Here is a 19,169-nt window from a genome sequence, read left to right on the forward strand (position 1 = left end):
CATTGTTTAAATAATAAAGTAAAAGAGGTTACATTCAAAGTGTTACATGGTATATATCCAGCTAAAGGTGTATTAGAGAGATTTCATTTGGATATTGATTATTTCTGTGATTTTTGCTCAACAGAAAAATAATCTATTGTACATCTTTTTTGTAATTGTGTATACTCTAAAAAATTTGGGTGGATATGGAAAATGTTATCAGAAGGAAAACCAAAACTATATTCAAACTAAATCATTTTGATATATGTATATATTATTCCAATGAAAATAATAATAATAACTTTATTTTTATTGTGTAACTTTTTATTATTTTGGGGAAGTTCCACATACATAAAAAGAAATGGTCAGGGCCCAAGCCAAATTTCATTCATTTTCTCCAGGAGATCAAGAACTACAGCAACTGTTTGTAGAATATTGTCAACAAAAAAGCAAAAAAAAAGACTTGTTTTCGTGGTTATTTTTTTATTAAGGAATCTGTATATTGTTGTATAGTATGTGGTGTTAATAAAAAAAAAATTATGGTATTATTATCCATCTATTTATTTACGTTGCGTGAATAACAGCGGAACTTTTACACATTCGCCGGAAATGCAGCCGCTGGCTACTTCCGCGTTAGGGCGCATGGTGGCTCACAGAGCAGAATCTCCATTGAGCAGGAGTGTTCTGTCCTTATCCATACATTTTGAACATTAAAATATATCATCAACTAGTTACATTTATTCAAATAATTCTTACCTGAAATTAAAAAAAAAACTAAAATCCGCCTTAGCAATCTGTATAAAATGATTTAAAAATAAAATAAAATCAGTATCACAAACGTAACACGTATCAAGTGTCCTTCAGGCAGCGCTGTGATTTTTTTTTCCAAAAAAAAAATATATATTATTTGTATTATTATTTCACCTGTATAATGACACTGAGACACTTTAGTAGTTATGGAATTGAATATACACGGTGAGGAGTTGAAATATAAAAATCATTATTTGGACTCATCGTTCCCTGACCAACTAGAAACAACGCAGTGGCCAATAAGCTCCCCATTTTAAGACCCAGTTCATGTGCATTGACGTTCTATCAGCCTTTTCTATTTATAAGAGGACTCTGGAGGAAAAAAAGCTCACTAAGTGGTAAACAAATGTTATCTGTGTCTCTGTAACATTTCACTTCTTTCATATTCAATATTTATCTACATTTTAACAGCGACCATGAGCTGAGAAACACCTTCATGAGCAAACAAATTAATGTATTGCCAATGATGGCATGCTCGCTCCATTAACGACTACGGAAAATCGCACATACATCGCAGCGCATCCTCGTGCACTTCTGGGCGTGTGCAGGATATTTTGCTACAAATTGCACGCGTTATGTTATTTAAATATACTGCAGTTCTTCCGATGCACAGTCGATTAATCCCTGCAATTCTACAGTATGTAAAGAAGGCCCAAAACTGAACAACTCTGCGTTGACAGATCTGTGTGATAAATGAAGGTACTTTAATCATTTTGATGAACGCATAGCTGCTATTGCATGCCACTTGAATAGTAGGTAATAATGAAATACAGAGAGGTCCAAAAGTCTTAAGACTGAGACCACTAGGGAAAATGCTTATATGTGGCATTATTCTAATTTAACAGTGTTTTTCTTATTACAAATTATATTAGTATAACAATTTGAATGAAAATGATCCACTGATGATCCACAGATGATCTTGAATGCTTCATTATTAGCAAGGAATTCTGTCATGTTTCATTCTTTTATTTATTTTTTATTATGGTTTAAATTAACATTTTAATCCCATCTTTCAAACTTTTAGACCCCACTGTATGTAACTATTTAATATATATATATATATATATATATATATATATATATATATAGTACTCTTATTATTCTTTTTAAACAAGGGTCATTACTCAATACAGTTTATTAATGCATATTATAAGCATTTATTTAGTAATAAGAGTTGTATCATTTGGGCTAGCTCCCTCAACTAACACTTTATTCTACCTTCTTTCCAAAGCCTTGCAGCAAATGGGCTGTTTGTTTAGGGTGTTCAAACAGGCAGGATATCATGGATCTGAACGAAAAGAGGCCCAACAAGTGGTGGACTGAACCTGACACGTTTGCAATGTTGGCTCTCATAGAGCAGATGGGTTTAGTCCATGAGCTTGACAAGAAGCGTCAACGCAACGAATCACTTTTCCGTCAACTCCGGCTCAGTCTGGCCAAGAGGGGCATCCACTTCACCGTCACCCAAATCCGAAATCGCTGGAAAAGTCTCAAACACAAATACCGCAAGATCAAAATGGCCAGCTACCGGAGTCCCGCTGCACGCCTTTCTGCTGTAGAATCATTCCGTTATTTCCATATGCTGGATCACATGTTGGTGAGCAAACCGAATACTGCAAACGAGGAGGACCTCACTGATGGTCACAGCCCAGTTGAATGGTCACTCACGGACCTGGATGACCACAAAGAGAGTACTGCTGCCTGCTTTTGTATTTTATTTGTCTGAATGCTCTCATTTCCAAACATGTATGCCTTTCTTTCTTCAGTGTAACACAAAATAAGATATTAGTCAGAATGTTCACGCTGCTCTTTTCCATATAATTGAAGTGAATGGGGACAGATTCTTTTGAGCTCCAAAAATGACTAAAAGCACCATAAAAATACCATAGAAGTAGTCCATAAGATGCATGCTCTTTAATCTATATTTTCTGAAGCCATACGATATCTTTATGTGAATATCAGATCTAAATTTAAGTGACTGAAAGGAAAACATATTTAGAAAATAATGGCTTTTTATGCGACTTTAACAACTGTTCCTTACACAAAACTATTGTATGACTTTAGAAGACCTGGAATACAATGCCCAAGTCACTTTATGGTGCTTTTTTATTTTGGAGCTTTTTGGTCCATCTCCATTCACTTTAATCAAATGGTAAAGAGCAGCATGAACATTTGAGTAATATCTCCTTCTGTATGCCACTGAAGAAATGTATATGGGTTTGGAATGACATGAGTGAGTGAATACAGAATTATCTTATCCTTTTTGGGTAAACTATGCCTTTTAAGATTTTTTCGGCATGCCTTATACATTATATTTTATCAGCGTTGTATTAGTTGCTCATTTTCATTATTTTATTATATTAGATATAAATGGATGAGACACAGTTTGTTTTAAATGGTTAAAAAAAAATATGTCCAAAATGAAAATTCTTTCATCATTTAATCACCCTCATGCCATCCCAGATGTGTATGACGTTCTTTCTTCTGTAGAACACAAGTTAGATTTTTAGAAACATTTCTCAGCTCTGTTAGTCAATAATTTGTTTAACAAAACTTTGAACCACCAAAAGCACAAAGGCAGCATAAATGTAATCCATAACAATGGTTAAAGGGATAGTTTACCCAAAATTCTCATTTAATCACATCAGGTCATCCCAGACTTGGAGATTGACATTAAAAAAGGAATTAAATATTTAACTTTCTCACCCACACGTTGCTAATGAAGATTTGGATTACTTTTACGCTGGCTTTTTTTTTTCTTTTTGGACCTCCAAAAGGTTGGTTCCCATTCACTTGCATTGTGAGGACCTAAAGAGCTGAAATATTCTTCTAAGAATCTTTGTTTGTGTTCAGCAGAAGAATAAAAGTAATACACATCTGGGATGGCATGTGGGCAAACAAATAATGAGAGGATTTTCATTTTTGGGTGAACTATTTCTTTAATTTCTAACACTGCTAAAAAGCCATTTTGCCCACTGCCTTTTGCACAAATCTTATCAATGTCATCACAGTAAACCTTATAATTGACCTTGTACAAGTCCATTCCTATTTTAGCCTGAATGCAAAAAGCTCAGTCCAAACATTGTTTACAGTAAAAGATGTGTACCCACTTTGCCTTGTTTTTCTGTTCTTCCAGGTCCTTGGCCTGAAGGCATATTCCCTAAATTTGAGCCTGAGAACATTACTGCTAAACTGGAACCTGATGTTGACGAGAGTATGAATCCAGAAGATGTGGCTAGCTCTGAGCCTCCGAGCTGTGCTGTTGGACCAGATGAGGTCATGACTCTGGGTTTGTCGGGAGAATATCTCTATGCAGTGAAGACTGGACCGACATCCCTTTGCAATCCCAACAGCACAGAAAGTACAAGAGAGGCTGCAGACTGCAGCCAAGATTATTTCCCAGGTGATATACTGGTTACGTTCAGTCTGGTTAGACAAACAGCAGGCTGTAAACCTCGTGTAATTATGTAATTTATCAGAACTTACTTTTAGTTCACCTAAAAATGAAGATCGACCCATGTTGGTCATGTTGTTTTAAACCCTTGTAACTTTCTTTTTTGAACACAAAATAAGATATTAAGCAAAATGTCCAATTAAAATGAATGGGGACAGACGCCTTTGTAATTAAAAATCATAAAATCTCTTTAATTATTTTGCAGATTTAAATTTTGCATGTTAAGTTTGGTTCTGAGACATTCAAGAAACCAATGCCGTTTAGCATCAGTGATGTCAAACTGGAACAAAGAAAGTCATTACGGGTTTGGAACGACAATGGAGTGAGTACATGATGGCAGATTTTTTGGGTGAAGTAATGCTCTCTAAGTCACAATTCTTCTACATTTCCCCGCAGGAATGTCTGAGCAGACCAGTAGCCTCATGCTTCAGCAGCTCACCATTCTGAACCACCGGCTTGGAGAACAGCTGTCTGAGCAGAAAGCCTTCCATTGCAGCATGCTGGGAATGATGGATCGCCAGATACAAGTCCTGGAACAATTCTCCAATTTCACCAGGAGCCACCAACCCAAACCTGAATCCACTGAGATGGACTCCTCAATTAGTCAGAAGGTCAATGAAGCCATGCTGCGCATCCTGGAGGCTCAAACACAGACACTTCAGCCGTGCCCCCTGTTCCCCATGCCCAAGACAGAACCTACCCCTCCCCCTTGGAAGGTCTCAGTCTTGGAAGTCCACAAGAGTTCAACACCCGTTGAGGGAGAGTCAGGCAGTGAAACTAAGACCTCTCAAACCATAGAGGGGTACAAACACAGCCCCTCTAGCCCACCTTCTTTAGAGACTTCATCCTCAACCAAGGCTGCAATTTTGCAGAATGGATTGTGTCATCACAACTAAGTGCTTATTTGAACAAAACAAACAAGCCTTTTGTCCTTAGGGTGGTTTCACATATAGAACATGTTAAGTGAACCAAACCCAGTTCAAGTTAAAGTGAACCAGAAAGGGAACCAGCTGCAAATTACCTCAGTGCTTTTGGTGTTCACAATGTTAGTGGACTTAAAAGAGGACCCAGTTTCTTTTTTGGTCCTCTTCACATTTTTGTGGTCTTAGACACATTGTTCACACCACAGCTCCTTAAGAACTCAGACCCCATTGCAGCTAGGGCTGTCACGATTATGAAATCTGGCTGACAATAATTTTCATAATTAATTGCTATTATTATTAGCAATTGTCATACAAATTGTCATACTTCTTAAGGTCCACGGATGCTTATTACAGATAGGCCTACACCTTAAGAAGTAATTTAGTGATGTTTAACTTGAAATCATATAATAAAATGGGGCTATATGATTATTTTTTTATGCTTTAAAAAATATTAAATTTTTTTCTTAAAAAATTATTGCACAGGGATATAATTACATAAAAAGTAATAACTTATGTTACATCATTTATGAAACCCAGGCAACACCAGCAATTAAATTACATTATGCAATTGTAAAAATGTAAACAGTATTTCTGTCCTAAATTCTTCACTATCTCATGTTATGTTAAGGCTCTCCAATAAAACCTACAAGCGCTTATTTCACATGAATTAAAACATCTGAAATTCTTTGTGCATTGAAAATAAGTTTCTTTATCATGTCAAGCGTAATGGAGAAAACAAGCATCTCCTCCTGCATGTCATTTTCATTGTATGAGAATAGAACATTTGCTATCACGCAAATAAAATCCAAATTTAACTGTAAAAATCCTTGCATGTATTTTCGTGGGAGTTTGGAGCAAACCTCCGTAGATGGTACGCCCGTCAGAGCACTTTAAAGCGGTTCATCTTAACGCATTGCTCTACTCTGAATGCAGCCAGTCCATTAATTTTAGGGCGTACTCACACTAGGCCCGGCTGCCTTTTACCATGCCCAAGCACGATTGTTCCCACTCCCCTGCTGACCTGCACTTACATTGCACTTAACGTTCCGGGCCTGAGCACGCTTATATCATTACGATGAAGACAACCGGAAGAAAAGTGCTCTCGCAGAGCACATTGGAGTCCATCATTGTAACGTAATTTGTGGCTTATTTTGAGTCGTTTGGGGCATGGTGACGCACAGCCATCTCACATGCCTAATTGTTGACAGCATCGTACCACTGGAATTTATCCTTTTCATCCGACAACCTGCCAGATTTATGGAGAGCATCTCATACATTCAGATGCTGAACCTGTCACATTATTTCTCAATGGTTCTTTGGTATCCACGAGCACGAAGATGGGTGCGAATTTGACCAAATATCTCTGTGTTCTTGTGTGTTGTATCCAGTTGTTCCTGTATACTCTCGTCTGCCCAAATTTCCAGTAAACACTGCACCTATGCCATAGAACAAAGTGATCCCTTTGCCCAGTCGCATCTTTGAAGTCATGTTTCTAGTTCCGTGCTCGGTCATGGTTGGCGATCACACTAGATGTGTACCATGCCTGAGCCAATTGAACCATGCCCACCTCTTAAAGCGTGCCAAGGCACGGTTCAACGTGCTCAAACAACCTTGGTGTGGTAAAGCCCTTAGACCCTGTTTACACCTTGTATAAACATCAATCACAGGTCTGATCACCAGGTGTGAATGTGGCCGTAGATGCATCAGGAGGTTGTTTGACTAAAGACGCAATACCTGCAATTAAAAAAAATCTACAATTAACAATTTTCAGTTTTCATAAGAAAGTATCTAGTTTTAATCAGTGACACTTTTGAGAAATAGAAGAACAGACTCATTGGTTTTAGCCTATTTAATTACTTTTGTATTTGTTTGCTAACTAACAGTTGATGTAAATCTTAGATTACAAAAAACCTAGAATGGTGTTAAGAAATTACAGTATCTAGGGGAAAATATCAATCATTGGTTACCAAGCTTAAATGAATACATTTGTGTAACTTTTATTAATTTCTGCTAATTAGGTTCAGGCTTAACTTTAAGGCTCATAAATTCCATCATTGTAATCTCAACTCAGATGTAGTTTAGTAGAAACTTATAAGTCTGTTCATTTTTAAGAATTGCTTGCCTCTTATTATAAAGTCATATTTCACTGATTTTGGCAAAATATTATTCAGATTCTCTTCATCTTTGAAACTTGGTAGACCAGAAATAGTTGAAACACAGTATTAGTTCCAACAGTCATTACTAAAATCAAAATATAAACAGATATAGATTGTATTTGAAATAATGCAGGCTGTTGGTTTTGTAACCAGGGACTAAAAACGGTTCAAGGAACGAAAACTGAAAACGAATGGAATTTTTAGCAGAACGTAACCGAAAACCGGAACAAAGAGATTTTCAATTGTTCCTGACTGAAAACTGTATTTTTAATGCTGGTAACCGGTTATAACCAGGTAAGACTGTTCTGATAGTTTTTAATGAAACCAAAAGCCAAAGGGTTTATTACAGTAGCATCTCTTGAAAATGGCCATGTAAGGGGTCATTGTAGCACACCTATTTTCAACTGCAGTCACCAAAATTGGTACATATATAGTTCTCATAAAGCTGAACAAATTAAATACACACAGTCATTAGCTCCGCCCAACAGGAAGTTGGCCATTTTGGATTTTCTGAAAATTGTAGGCTCTGAAATTTGAAATACTCCTCCTTGGGTTATCCTGTGACTGGCACCAAATTTGTGCAACATCATGCCAATTTAAATTGCAAATTTATTTGCAATTTTAGATGAAAATTGAGATGTATGTTTAGTCTTGGGGGCTAGTCACATGGATGTGACTATTTTGGGTCATGGTCATAGTGCCAACACCTGGCAGCAGGAAGTGTGGCTCTTACAACATACATTGCCTAAATTGTTTAGAATAATGTCAAATGCCAACTGCATGTGTCCACCTTACATTGTTTCCAAAAGCCACGGGGTGGAAATTGACTCAATGTGCTTGGGCCCATCATCACTGCTACAGCTATATTTTTTAGCTTGTCAATACAGACCAGGTTTCTTGTTTCTCTTTCGAGATCTGTACTATCATTTTAAAAAGAACATTATTAACCATTCTTTTATTTAATTCTAACCGGTTACCATTTGGAAAGAGGCTGTGGAACTTCTGAGCCAGAACGAAAAAATTACATTTTTGCTCAGAAAAAAACTAAATGTAAACCTTTTGTTTTTAGTCCCTGGTTGTAGCAACAAACTGGGCTAGACCAATTTATACTGTCTGGTTTTGCTGGTGTTTCTTCCCAGTGAAAAGAGAAAGATGGAAGAGGTTGTTTTATTACAACCACTAATATTTGGATGGGCATAAATAAATTCCCTTATTGTTTTAAGTATTCTATTTCATCACTTCAGATTGACAACTACTGTCTCAATGCTCTGAAACCATATATTTTTCTTCCAGATAAAAACAGAGCCTCTCATAACTGAAATAGTGGAACAAGGCTGTGAAGTAGGCTTAGTTTCTTTAATGGCATGCATTGTATTAATTGTATAACATTTTAACAACTCTTTTTTTGTAAAAAGGATTAAAAATGTATCTGTTTCTCACCTACACTTATCACATAGTTTCTAAAGATATAGATTTAACCACTGGAGTTTTATGGATTACTATTATGCAGCCTTTATGTGACTTAAGAGCCTCAAGGGTCTGGTCACCATTCACTTGCATTGTGTGGATCTACAGAGCTGAAATATTCTTAAAATCTTTGTGTTCTGCAGAAGTAAGAATGTCATACACATCTGGGATGGCATGAGGATGCATATATGATGCAAGAATTTTGGGTGAACTTTCCATTTAAGGGCAATGAAGAAGCAGATAAAATTGCTTAGGAGTCAATAAAAAATGAGAGAGTATGTATTTGGGTGGCATTAGGCAGAACAGAATGAATGGCCAACGTAGTGGAAGGAATTGGGGGAGAGCTATTTTCAGTACAGCCACTTGTTAAAAAGCATAGTAGTTATAGTTCGGTCTTATTGTCAAGATTCTGTTTTTGCCATTGTAGTTTAAACTTAAATCTGTATAGATACGCATCCAGATGGATTATATGAAGTTTGCAGAGGGTCTGACATTGTATCCCATTGGTTATTTTATTTTAAGATTTAAAATATTATAAAGCTAGGAAGGAATTATTTAATACATTTATGAAAATTGCCATAATTATCTGAAATATTTTTTGAGGAGTTATCTCTCTCTCTCTCTCTATTTACATTTTCATGTTTAAAGTACTTTATTGGTGTGATTGTGTTTACAATATTGTCAAAGCATTAATAAACAAAACAGATAATGACAAGACAAATAATAATAATAAAATAGTAACAAATAACAATAAAAATAGAAGTAAAATAAGGTGCCAGGTAATGAATAAAATAAAATAAAAAATATAATAACAATATACACTATACAATATAAAATAAGCGTTTAACATGATATCTCTCCCTCCCTCCCCCCGGTGGCGGTAATGCGCCGAAAGTCGTTCAATGTACCATACAAATCTACATGAAGGAGAAAATGATGCTCCACAACAGTAGACGGCAGTATCAGAAAATTTCGTTTGAGAGCTACTGCACCCGAAGACGGACATTTGTTTAGCTGGTTCTTCATATTTTTCATGTATTTTTATTTTATGAGTAAAGCTACGTGCAAGCAGTAAGTATTTTAAAATGTGTGTTTGCATTGATGCCATGTAGCTGCGTATTAGACCTGCACAACGTTCAGAAGGTTTATTGGACCATTCTTCCTTACAAAACTGCTTTAGCTCAGCCATATTCTTAGGATGATTTTTCTTCTTCTGTCGAAGCAATTCTGTAGTGGATATACTTCAATGTTAATGTCATTGTCCTGCTACATCACCCAACTTCTACTGAGCTTCTGCTGGTGCACCGCCACCCTGATATTATCCTGTAGGTTATCTTGATAAACTTGGGAATTCATTTTTATCTCGATGATGCCAAGCGGTCAGGCCCCGAAGCAGCAAAGGAGCCCCAAATCATGATGCTCCCTCCAGTCCATCAGTTTTCATTAGTCCACACATTTTTTTTACCAGTAGCATCGCGGAGTGTCAAGGTGGTTTTTGGCAAAGTTTTAGGTGTGCAACATTGTTTTTGTTGGAAAGCAGCCTGTTTAATGTTTTCCATTTAGAACCTATGTACAGAGATGTTAACCAGTTCCAATGATTCCTTCAAGTCTGTCACTCTAGAGTTCTATTTTTACATCATTGAGCATTCTGCAGTGTGTCCTTTGATTAATATTGGCTGGACGGCCACTTCTAGGGGGAGTAGCCACAGTACTAAATCGTTTCCATTTTATAGATGTATTGTCTAACTGTTTAGGTATGAATATATTTAAGCTTTTCAAGATAACTTTGTAACCCTTTCCAGCTTTATTCAAAGTGACTATTCTTGATTGTAGATCTTCTCAGATCATCAACAGATGTTTCTTGTGAATAGAAACTGTCATAATGAGTGATTTTAAAAGTCAAAGTAGCTCTAACCCACACCTCCAATATCGTTTCATTAATTGGATGTCAGGTTTGCCAACTCATGACTCCAATTAGCTTCTCTTGACGTCATTAGCCTGGGGTTTCACATACTTTTGTCTAACCTACACTGAATGGTTGAATGATGTATTCAACATGTACAAGTACAATACAATAATTGTATATTATTATTTAAATCAGTTTGTTCATTATTGTAACTTGGATAAAGATCAATCCAGATTTTAAGACAAATTTATACATAAATGCAGGAATGTTCAAAGGGTTCACATACTTTTTCTTGCCACTGTAAATATTATCTATGGACATGTTATAGACACATTACACAGGAATATCCTTTTACATATGTGTTTGATTGGGAGCATTTCCACATGTCTATTTCCACATGTCTTTCATTGAACTTGCGTTCATATTTCAGCAATGGCAGATGACGTTCTGTTTGAATTCCTTCATATGGCGATTGTGGCTCACATTTACAAGGAGCAGGCAACCCGAGAGGATATTGATAAGGTAACATGTTTCTTATACATTGCAATCTACAAGTGTGCACACATTGATTTCCTACACATTATATTTACCCTATGCAGCACACCAATTCTTATCTCAATATGAGTTGTAAAACTAAAAGACAACCAAATAATGTTACCTGATTATTTTATCAATAAGTTCGTATTTCACAGAAATATGTAGCTAGAATAGGACTGCTAAGTTGCCATCTTTGCATCAGAGCTACAACTTGTATCGTTTCAAAGTCTGATATGAGTAAAAATCAGGAATTGAGAAAATTGATAAGGCCCATTTATTTGTTATAGATGGCTTCAAAAACCATTACAGATCTACAACAGATATTTTGGTTTGGCTTTCTGTAAATCCGTCAAAAAGTAAAAGGAAGAAGTGAATTATGTTTGAATGAAAATGGTTTTGTTGTAAATTTTTGTAGCCTACATCATGCTCTGATTTCCTTTCCTAAGGAGAGAGTGACATGTGTATCTACTCTAGAGTCAATGGGCTTCAGAGTTGGTCAAGGGCTGATTGAAAGGTAAATCATAGACAATGTTCAAAATTATTTATTGTTATTTTTTATGTTCACTACTTAACCCAGTGAGTACTGATGGCATGTTGCCTGCTTGTGTTTGAGAAGGTTTACAAAAGACTCCCCCAGTTTCAAAGATGACTTGGACATCATGAAGTTTGTCTGCAAAGACTTCTGGAGCACTATCTTCAAAAAACAAATTGACAACTTGAGGACGAACCATCAGGTCTGATATTTCAACCAATTTGTTAAGTGGCAAAGAATATGAAGTATTTAGTATTAACATAAATTATTTTTCTCACTTTGTTCTAGGGCACTTATGTCTTACAGGATAATAAATTTCCTCTACTGACTCAGTTTTCCACTGGAAAGCAATACCTTGAGGAGGCCCCTAAAGTAAGAATCTCTTGCTGATATTTGATCTTTTTATATTGACATTTTATATAATTGTATCTGCATTTTGTTATATATCAGACCATAAAAAATGGGTTAATAATAGATCTCTACTTTTTTCTCTCTGTAGTACTTGGCCTTTTCTTGTGGATTGATTCGGGGAGCTCTATCCGTCCTGGGCTTGGAGAGTGTTGTGACTGCAGAGGTCTCGTTAATGCCATCATGTAAGTTTAATGCTAACCTTATTATAAGTATTTCTCTCTCCTTAAACACTTAAAGGAATAGTTCAGCCAAAAATGTAAATTCTGTCATCATTTACCCACCCTAATGCCATCCCAGATGTGTATGACTTTATTTTGTAGAACACAAATATTTCTAGAGCAATATCTCAGCTCTGCAAGAGAATGTCCAAACTTTAAAGCTCTAAAAAGCACATAAAGGCAGCATAAAAAGAATCCATAAAACTCCATTGGCATTAATCCATGTCTTCTGAAGCAATATAATCAATTTTGTTTGAGAACAGACCAAAATATAACCCCCTTTTCACCAAAATTCTTGACATCAGCAGTCTCTAGGCACGATCAGGATTTCAAGATGGATTTCTAGTGCTTGACACATGCCGAGCGCTAGATGGCACTAAGAAGTTTAATCCATCTTGAAATCATGATCGTCAAGAAGACTGCTGATGTAGAAATTTATAGTGAAAAAGGAGTTATATTTTTGTCTGTTCTCACCCAAAACTGATTGGATAATTTCAGAAGAACTATCCCTTTAATTCTTTGGCTACGTTACTATATATTAAGAATATTTGGGGCTATTTGGATTGGATGGCTAATTCATGTTGAGATGTATGTAAATTAACTATATTATTGGGACTATAGCAGTCCTCACTGCCTTTATAAATCTTTTTTCTCTTCTTTTGTTTATAGGTAAATTCCAAATTGTAGTTCAAAAAATCTAGGACGGACTAAATGAGCTGTGAACGGTAATGTTTCATCAAAGCAAAACAACATTTATGGGAATTACATGGACCTATATACTAAATGTTTACACCTGAATGGCAGTTTACAACATTATATTTGATAAAATTGATGTTATATTTCAGTGAGACAGTTCTTTTGCATTTTACCATTTTGATTTATCTATCTTTTTGATTTATGTCCATAAGACTTAAATTATGAGTCTTGATTGGTTTTCTAACATTTGAATGTCATTTTCTACCTCGACACACTTACAGTTGAAGTCAGAAATGTACATACACTTTAATTTGAAGTCATTAAAACTCATTTTTTAACCACTTCACAGATTTAATTCTAGCAAACTATAGTTTTGGTAAGTTGTGTCACGCACAAAGTAGATGTCCTAAACAAGTTACTTTTCCAACAATTGTTTATAGACAGACTGTTTCACTTTTAATTGACTATATCACAATTCCAAGTTAACTGTGCCTTTAAGCAGCTCGGAAAATTCCATAAAATTATGTCAAGCCTTTAGATAATTAGCCAATTAGTTTCTGGTGTACTGAATTGGAGGTATACCTGTGGATGTATTTTAAGGCCTACTTTCAAACTTATTGCCTCTTTGCTTGACATCATGGGAAAATTAAAATAAATCAGCCAAGACCTCAGAAAAAAATTGTGGATGTCCACAAGTCTGGTTCATTCTTGTGAGCAATTTCCAAATGCTCCACGTTCATCTGTGCAAACAAGTATAAACACAATGGGACCACGCAGCCATCATAACTCTCAGGAAGGAGATGCATTCTGTCTTTTAGAGATGAATGTAGTTTGGTGCAAAAAGTAAAAATCAATCCCAGAACAACAGCAAAGGACTTTATGAAGATGCTGGAGGAAATGGGTTGACAAGGATCTATATCCACAATAAAACGAGTCCTATATTGACACAACCTGAAAGACTGCCAGCAAGGCAGAAGCCACTGCTCCAAATCCCCCATAAAAAAGCCAGACTACAGTTTGCAAGTGAACATTGGGACAAAGATCTTACTTTTGGAGACATATCCGCTGGTCTAATGAAACACAAATTGAACTGTTGGACATAATGACCATTGTTATGCTTGGAGGAAAAAGGGTGAGGCTTACAAGCCGAAGAACACAATCCCAACTGTGAAGCATGGGGTGGCAGCATCATGTTGTGGGGTGCTTTGCTGCAGGAGGGACTGGTGCACTTCACAAAAGAGATGACCTCATGAGGAAGGAAAATGATGTGGCTATATTGAAGCAACATCTGAAGACATCAGTCAGGAAGTTAAAGCTTGATAACAAATGGGTCTTACTAATGGACAATGACCCCAAGCATACCTCCAAAGTTGTGGCAAAATGGCTTAAGGACAACAAAGTCAAGGTATTTGGAGTGGTCATCACAAAGCCCTGACCTCAGTCCGATTTTTTTCGTGGGCAGAGCAGAAAAAACATGTGCGAGCAAGGAGGCCTACAAACCTGACTCCGTTACATCAGTTCTGTCTGGAAGAATGGGCCAAAATTCCGGCAACTTATTGTGAGAAGCTTGTGGAAGGCTACCCAAAATGTTTGACCCAAGTTAAACAATTTAAAGGCAATGCTACTAAATACTAACAAAGTGCATGTAATCTTCTGACCCACTGAGAATGTAATGAAAGAAATAAAAGCTGAAATAAATAATTCTCTCTACTATTATTCTGACATGTCACATTCTTAAAATAAAGTAGTGATCCTAACTGACTTGAGACGAAATGTTTTCTACAATTAAATGTCAGGAACTGTGAAAAACTGAGTTTAAATGTATTTGGCTAAGGTGTAGGTAAACTTCTGACTTCAACTGTATTACAAACTAAATTATTGTAATAGAAAATGACGGAAGCATATTTTGGTTTTGATAAATTTTCAGATCAATTCACTGAAAAATATTTTGGAGTTCTCTTTTTATACACATTAAGTTTAGCTAAACATGAATGGTTTACACTTTATTAGCCATAATTTAGTAATGATACACTTCGTGTTGAAAACAATTATGGATTTTTTTTATGGGTATATTTGGTGAATTTGTACATTTATCTCACTGATTAAGTTTTAAAGGAATATAAACGGATCATTTTTTTTATTATTATAATTTTTATATATATATATATATATATATACACCAGAAGAGGGCAACCTTTGTTAGTCTAATTGTATGCCTTTGGGGTAAAAAGCTTGTGTCTGTATGTAATTAAACTTTAATGAGTAAACATTTTGCACTTATTTGCCCCATATTTTGGTCTGCAAAATGTTTACTGCTGTTACCTCAGTTAATCAAAGCTTTATTTGTCTTTCTTGTTGGTACAATTTTTAAACGAAGATAGGCCCTCATTGGGCTGTTTATTTTCTGTAATGAGCTTGTTTATCTGCATATTTCTGAATGAATTATAAATATTCAAAGAAATGAAACATTTCAAATGCACATTTTAAATTTGCCACTAAATATAAATAGTTGAATGCTTTCAGTACAATAACAAAAAGAAACAGAAGGCTCTGTTTAGGCTGTATTTTTCACATTTGTAGCATATATATATATATATATATATATATATATATATATATATATATATATATATATATGCACACACACTGGCAGCCAACATTTTGGAATAATGTACAGATTTTGCTGTTTCGGAAGGAAATTGGTACCTTAATTCACTAAAGTGGCATTCCACTGATCACAAAGTATAGTCAGAACATTACTGATGTAAAAAAACAGCACCATCACTATTTGAAAAAAGTCATTTTTGATCAAATCTAGACGGGCCCCATTTCCAGCAGCCATAACTCCAACACCTTATCCTCGAGTAATCATGCTAAATTGCTAATTTGGTACTAGAAAATCACTTGCCATTATATCAAACACAGCTGAAAGCTATTTGGTTTGTTAAATGAAACTTAACATTGTCTTTGTGTTTGTTTTTGAGTTTTCACAGTATGCAATAGACTGGCATGTCTTAAGGTCAATATTAGGTCCAAAATAGCAAAAAAGAAACCGCTTTCTCTAGAAACTCATCATTAAATAATTGTTTTGAGGATTGAAGGCTATACAATGTTTGAAATTGCCAAAAAACTGAAGATTCCATACAAAGGTGTACATTACAGTCTTCAAAGACAAAGGACAACTGGCTCTAACAAGGACAGAAAGAGATGTGGAAGGCCCAGATGTACAACTAAACAAGAGGATAAGTACATCAGAGGAGGGCCGGAGTGGGATTCATATTCAGCCCGGGATGTCATGTCCAAGTCAGCCCACACCCAAAGGGGGTTTGCGGTGAAGATGATAACAATAAAACAAGATCAAAGGACAAAGTCTCTTTAACAGGGTTTTATCACATGATACAATATCGAAGGCACTCTGTGCAGTTTGTTTCATTGAGTTTAATCTTTTGAGATCTGTAAAGTCCCATTATTTTCATACTGTGTCATGCTGTTGCATCTGTATTCGTTTACTTTAAGTATTCTGTTATTTTGTGACCAAAAATGATTGTGCTATTATCATTCTGCACTGTTAGGGAAGAGAAGTTCAGAGATTAATTGATTGAGATTGTGAGGCTGCAGTCCGTATTAAACATGTGATGATGTTGTACCTGAAGCACATTCAGCTATTAGTAGTATTGAAAGTTTTTCAATCAACATGTGGACCTAACCGGTCCAATTTCTGACTGGCCCAGCGGGAATTCTCCTGATTAGCCGATTACCCTGCATCAGAGTCTCTAGTTTGAGAAATAGACGCCTCACATGTCCTCCGCTGACAGCTTCATTGAATTCTACCCACTCAACACCAGTTTCATGTACAACAGTAAAGAGAAGACTCAGGGGTGCAGGAATTATGGGAAGAATTGCAAGAAAAACCACTTTGAAACAGAAAAAGAAAAGTTGGGGTGAGCAAAGAAACACAGACATTGGACAACAGATAATTGGAAAAGAGTGTTATGGATTTTAACCTCATTGAGCTTCTGTGGGATCAGCTAGACTGTGAGGTGCATGAGAAGTGCTCGACAAGACAGACACATCTATGACAAGTGCTACAGGAAGTGTGGTGTGAAATGTCACCTGAGTATCTGAACAAACTGACAGCTAGAATGTCAAGGATCTGCAAAACTGTCATTGCTGCACATGGAGGATTTTTTGATGAGAACACTTTGAAGTAGTTTCAGAAGTTCTGAACATTTTTTTCAAATTGTAATAATTATTATCACGTTATTAATGCCCTGAATACATTGTTATCAGTTGAATGCCACTTTGGCGAATAAAAGTAACAATTTCTTTCCATAATAGCAAAATCTGTACATTATTCCAAACTTATGGCTGCCAGTGTATGTATATACAGTATATATGTGTGTATATAAACTTTTCACTTTATCTGACTTATATCTAAATATTCATATAACTTTTTTTCAACCACTGTACCCTTTTGGAAGAAATTTACACACTGCAATGTTTTAAAATAAATATATATATTCAAGATTCTAAGAGAACAAAATGTATGAAATATACTCAACAATTGTCTAAATATATTGAACATGAGAGAGAAGAGGCTGTTGTGAATATGACATACTAATAAGGAAAATTACTGAAAGAGATTTATCTATTGCATAAACATCACACCCACACTTTTTATGAGAAAGTCAGATTACTCATTCTTTAACTACAGAACACTTATGATTTACACTGTTGTTGAACCTTTTGCACAGTATGACACATGACCTATTTCTACCATATCCATGATGTTGCAGAAACAAAGGCAAATAAAGCAATCCAAACAATGATGCAGACTAGACAGATTTAAAGAGACACAATATACAAATAAAAGTTGTCATGTAGGTCACACCATTTTCATGATGAGGTGTTGCATAATTATTCCATATTCATCTATTAAAAGCTAGTGAAATGAAACACCATGTGCTCTTTTCCTGTTTACAAAAGTCAGAAGCATGTTATTCTATATTCTGTGTATCACTGTAATATTCTGTGTGCACTTGCTTCCTCTATCTCCCCCCCGAAAATTCCTTGTGCACATGAGAACACTTGGCAATAAAGCTCATTCTGATTCTTCTGATTTTATAGTGCATTTGCAGTGTTTTCCATCCCATTTTCTGCCAGATCAACTGTGTAGGGTCATGCTCTCTTCTCCTCTCGATTATATGTCCCAAAAGCCGTCTTCTGCTGTTAGAAGAAACAAACAAAAAAGTACTGTGCTTAAATGGAAGGTCCACATAAAGATCTTTAGGAAGGCTACCCTAGTGAGAGCCCATTCATGTTCTTTCTTTTGTGGAGCAGTTTTCCTTTGCTGCTGGTAGAGGTAAATAAACGCCCTCAACCAGAGTGCCAGCTGTCTAACTTCTCATGCGTTGTCATAAAAGGGTTAGTGGAATGGCCGAGACTGGGGAGTCTGCAGATGAATCTAACTAAGGCCAACTTCAAACACCTTCAGTCTCACAGCACATTCAGGCAAACATCCTGTACTTTCAAAGTTTTCTCTCCGGTTTAACCCTGTTGGGTTTCCTTTTTCTTTTTTTTTTTGCCAAATAGCTAGCTCTTATCTACTTGGTATAGTTTATGTGTGTGTGTATGTGTATATATATATATATATATATATATATATATATATATATATATATATATATATATATATATATATATATACATATATATATATATATATACTATTGCATTTTTAAGGATTATTCTGGTTCAATACAAGTTTTGCTCAATCTAAGGCGAGATCACTCACAGTGAGCCACTTACAATGGAAGTGAATGGGGCCAAGTCATAAGTGTTCAAATACTCACTGCTTCAAAAGTATAGCCACAAGACGTAAACAATATGTGTATTAACATGATTTTAGTGTGATCAAATGTGTAAAGTTATATACAATTTGATAACTTTGCTGCCATGATGACATAAACCCTAAAACCCTAAAGTGACTGTAAGAAGGACGATTTAAACAATCAATTAACAATCAAATAATATATGAGTTTGAACAGAATCATTAATGGAAGTGGTTTTGTAAAATTGTA

The 19,169-nt window shown here is 35.7% G+C and overlaps 2 protein-coding genes across 3 annotated transcripts; both read left to right on the forward strand.

The window, feature by feature from the left end:
- The first annotated feature begins 1,057 nt into the window (after positions 1-1,057).
- Positions 1,058-5,838, forward strand: si:ch211-116o3.5 (uncharacterized protein LOC325902 homolog). 2 transcript variants are annotated; one of them, XM_052107343.1, is made up of 4 exons: positions 1,058-1,127; positions 2,021-2,480; positions 3,926-4,192; positions 4,640-5,838. In XM_052107343.1, the coding sequence occupies exons 2-4, from the start codon at positions 2,072-2,074 to the stop codon at positions 5,137-5,139; spliced, it is 1,176 nt and encodes a 391-aa protein (XP_051963303.1). In that variant the 5' UTR covers positions 1,058-1,127; positions 2,021-2,071; the 3' UTR covers positions 5,140-5,838. The 2 variants fall into 2 exon arrangements, with proteins under 2 accessions (XP_051963303.1, XP_051963302.1); XM_052107342.1 differs by having other exon boundaries at positions 1,095-1,488.
- A 3,916-nt stretch (positions 5,839-9,754) lies between these two features.
- Positions 9,755-18,259, forward strand: trappc6bl (trafficking protein particle complex subunit 6B, like). The gene is made up of 7 exons (XM_052107401.1): positions 9,755-9,860; positions 11,126-11,217; positions 11,679-11,746; positions 11,849-11,966; positions 12,053-12,136; positions 12,264-12,357; positions 13,063-18,259. Exons 2-7 carry the CDS (start codon positions 11,128-11,130, stop codon positions 13,092-13,094), a joined length of 486 nt encoding a protein of 161 aa, XP_051963361.1. The 5' UTR covers positions 9,755-9,860; positions 11,126-11,127; the 3' UTR covers positions 13,095-18,259.
- The last annotated feature ends 910 nt before the right edge of the window (positions 18,260-19,169 follow it).

This window comes from Xyrauchen texanus, chromosome 36, assembly GCF_025860055.1.
Source record: "Xyrauchen texanus isolate HMW12.3.18 chromosome 36, RBS_HiC_50CHRs, whole genome shotgun sequence".
NCBI lineage: Eukaryota > Metazoa > Chordata > Actinopteri > Cypriniformes > Catostomidae > Xyrauchen > Xyrauchen texanus.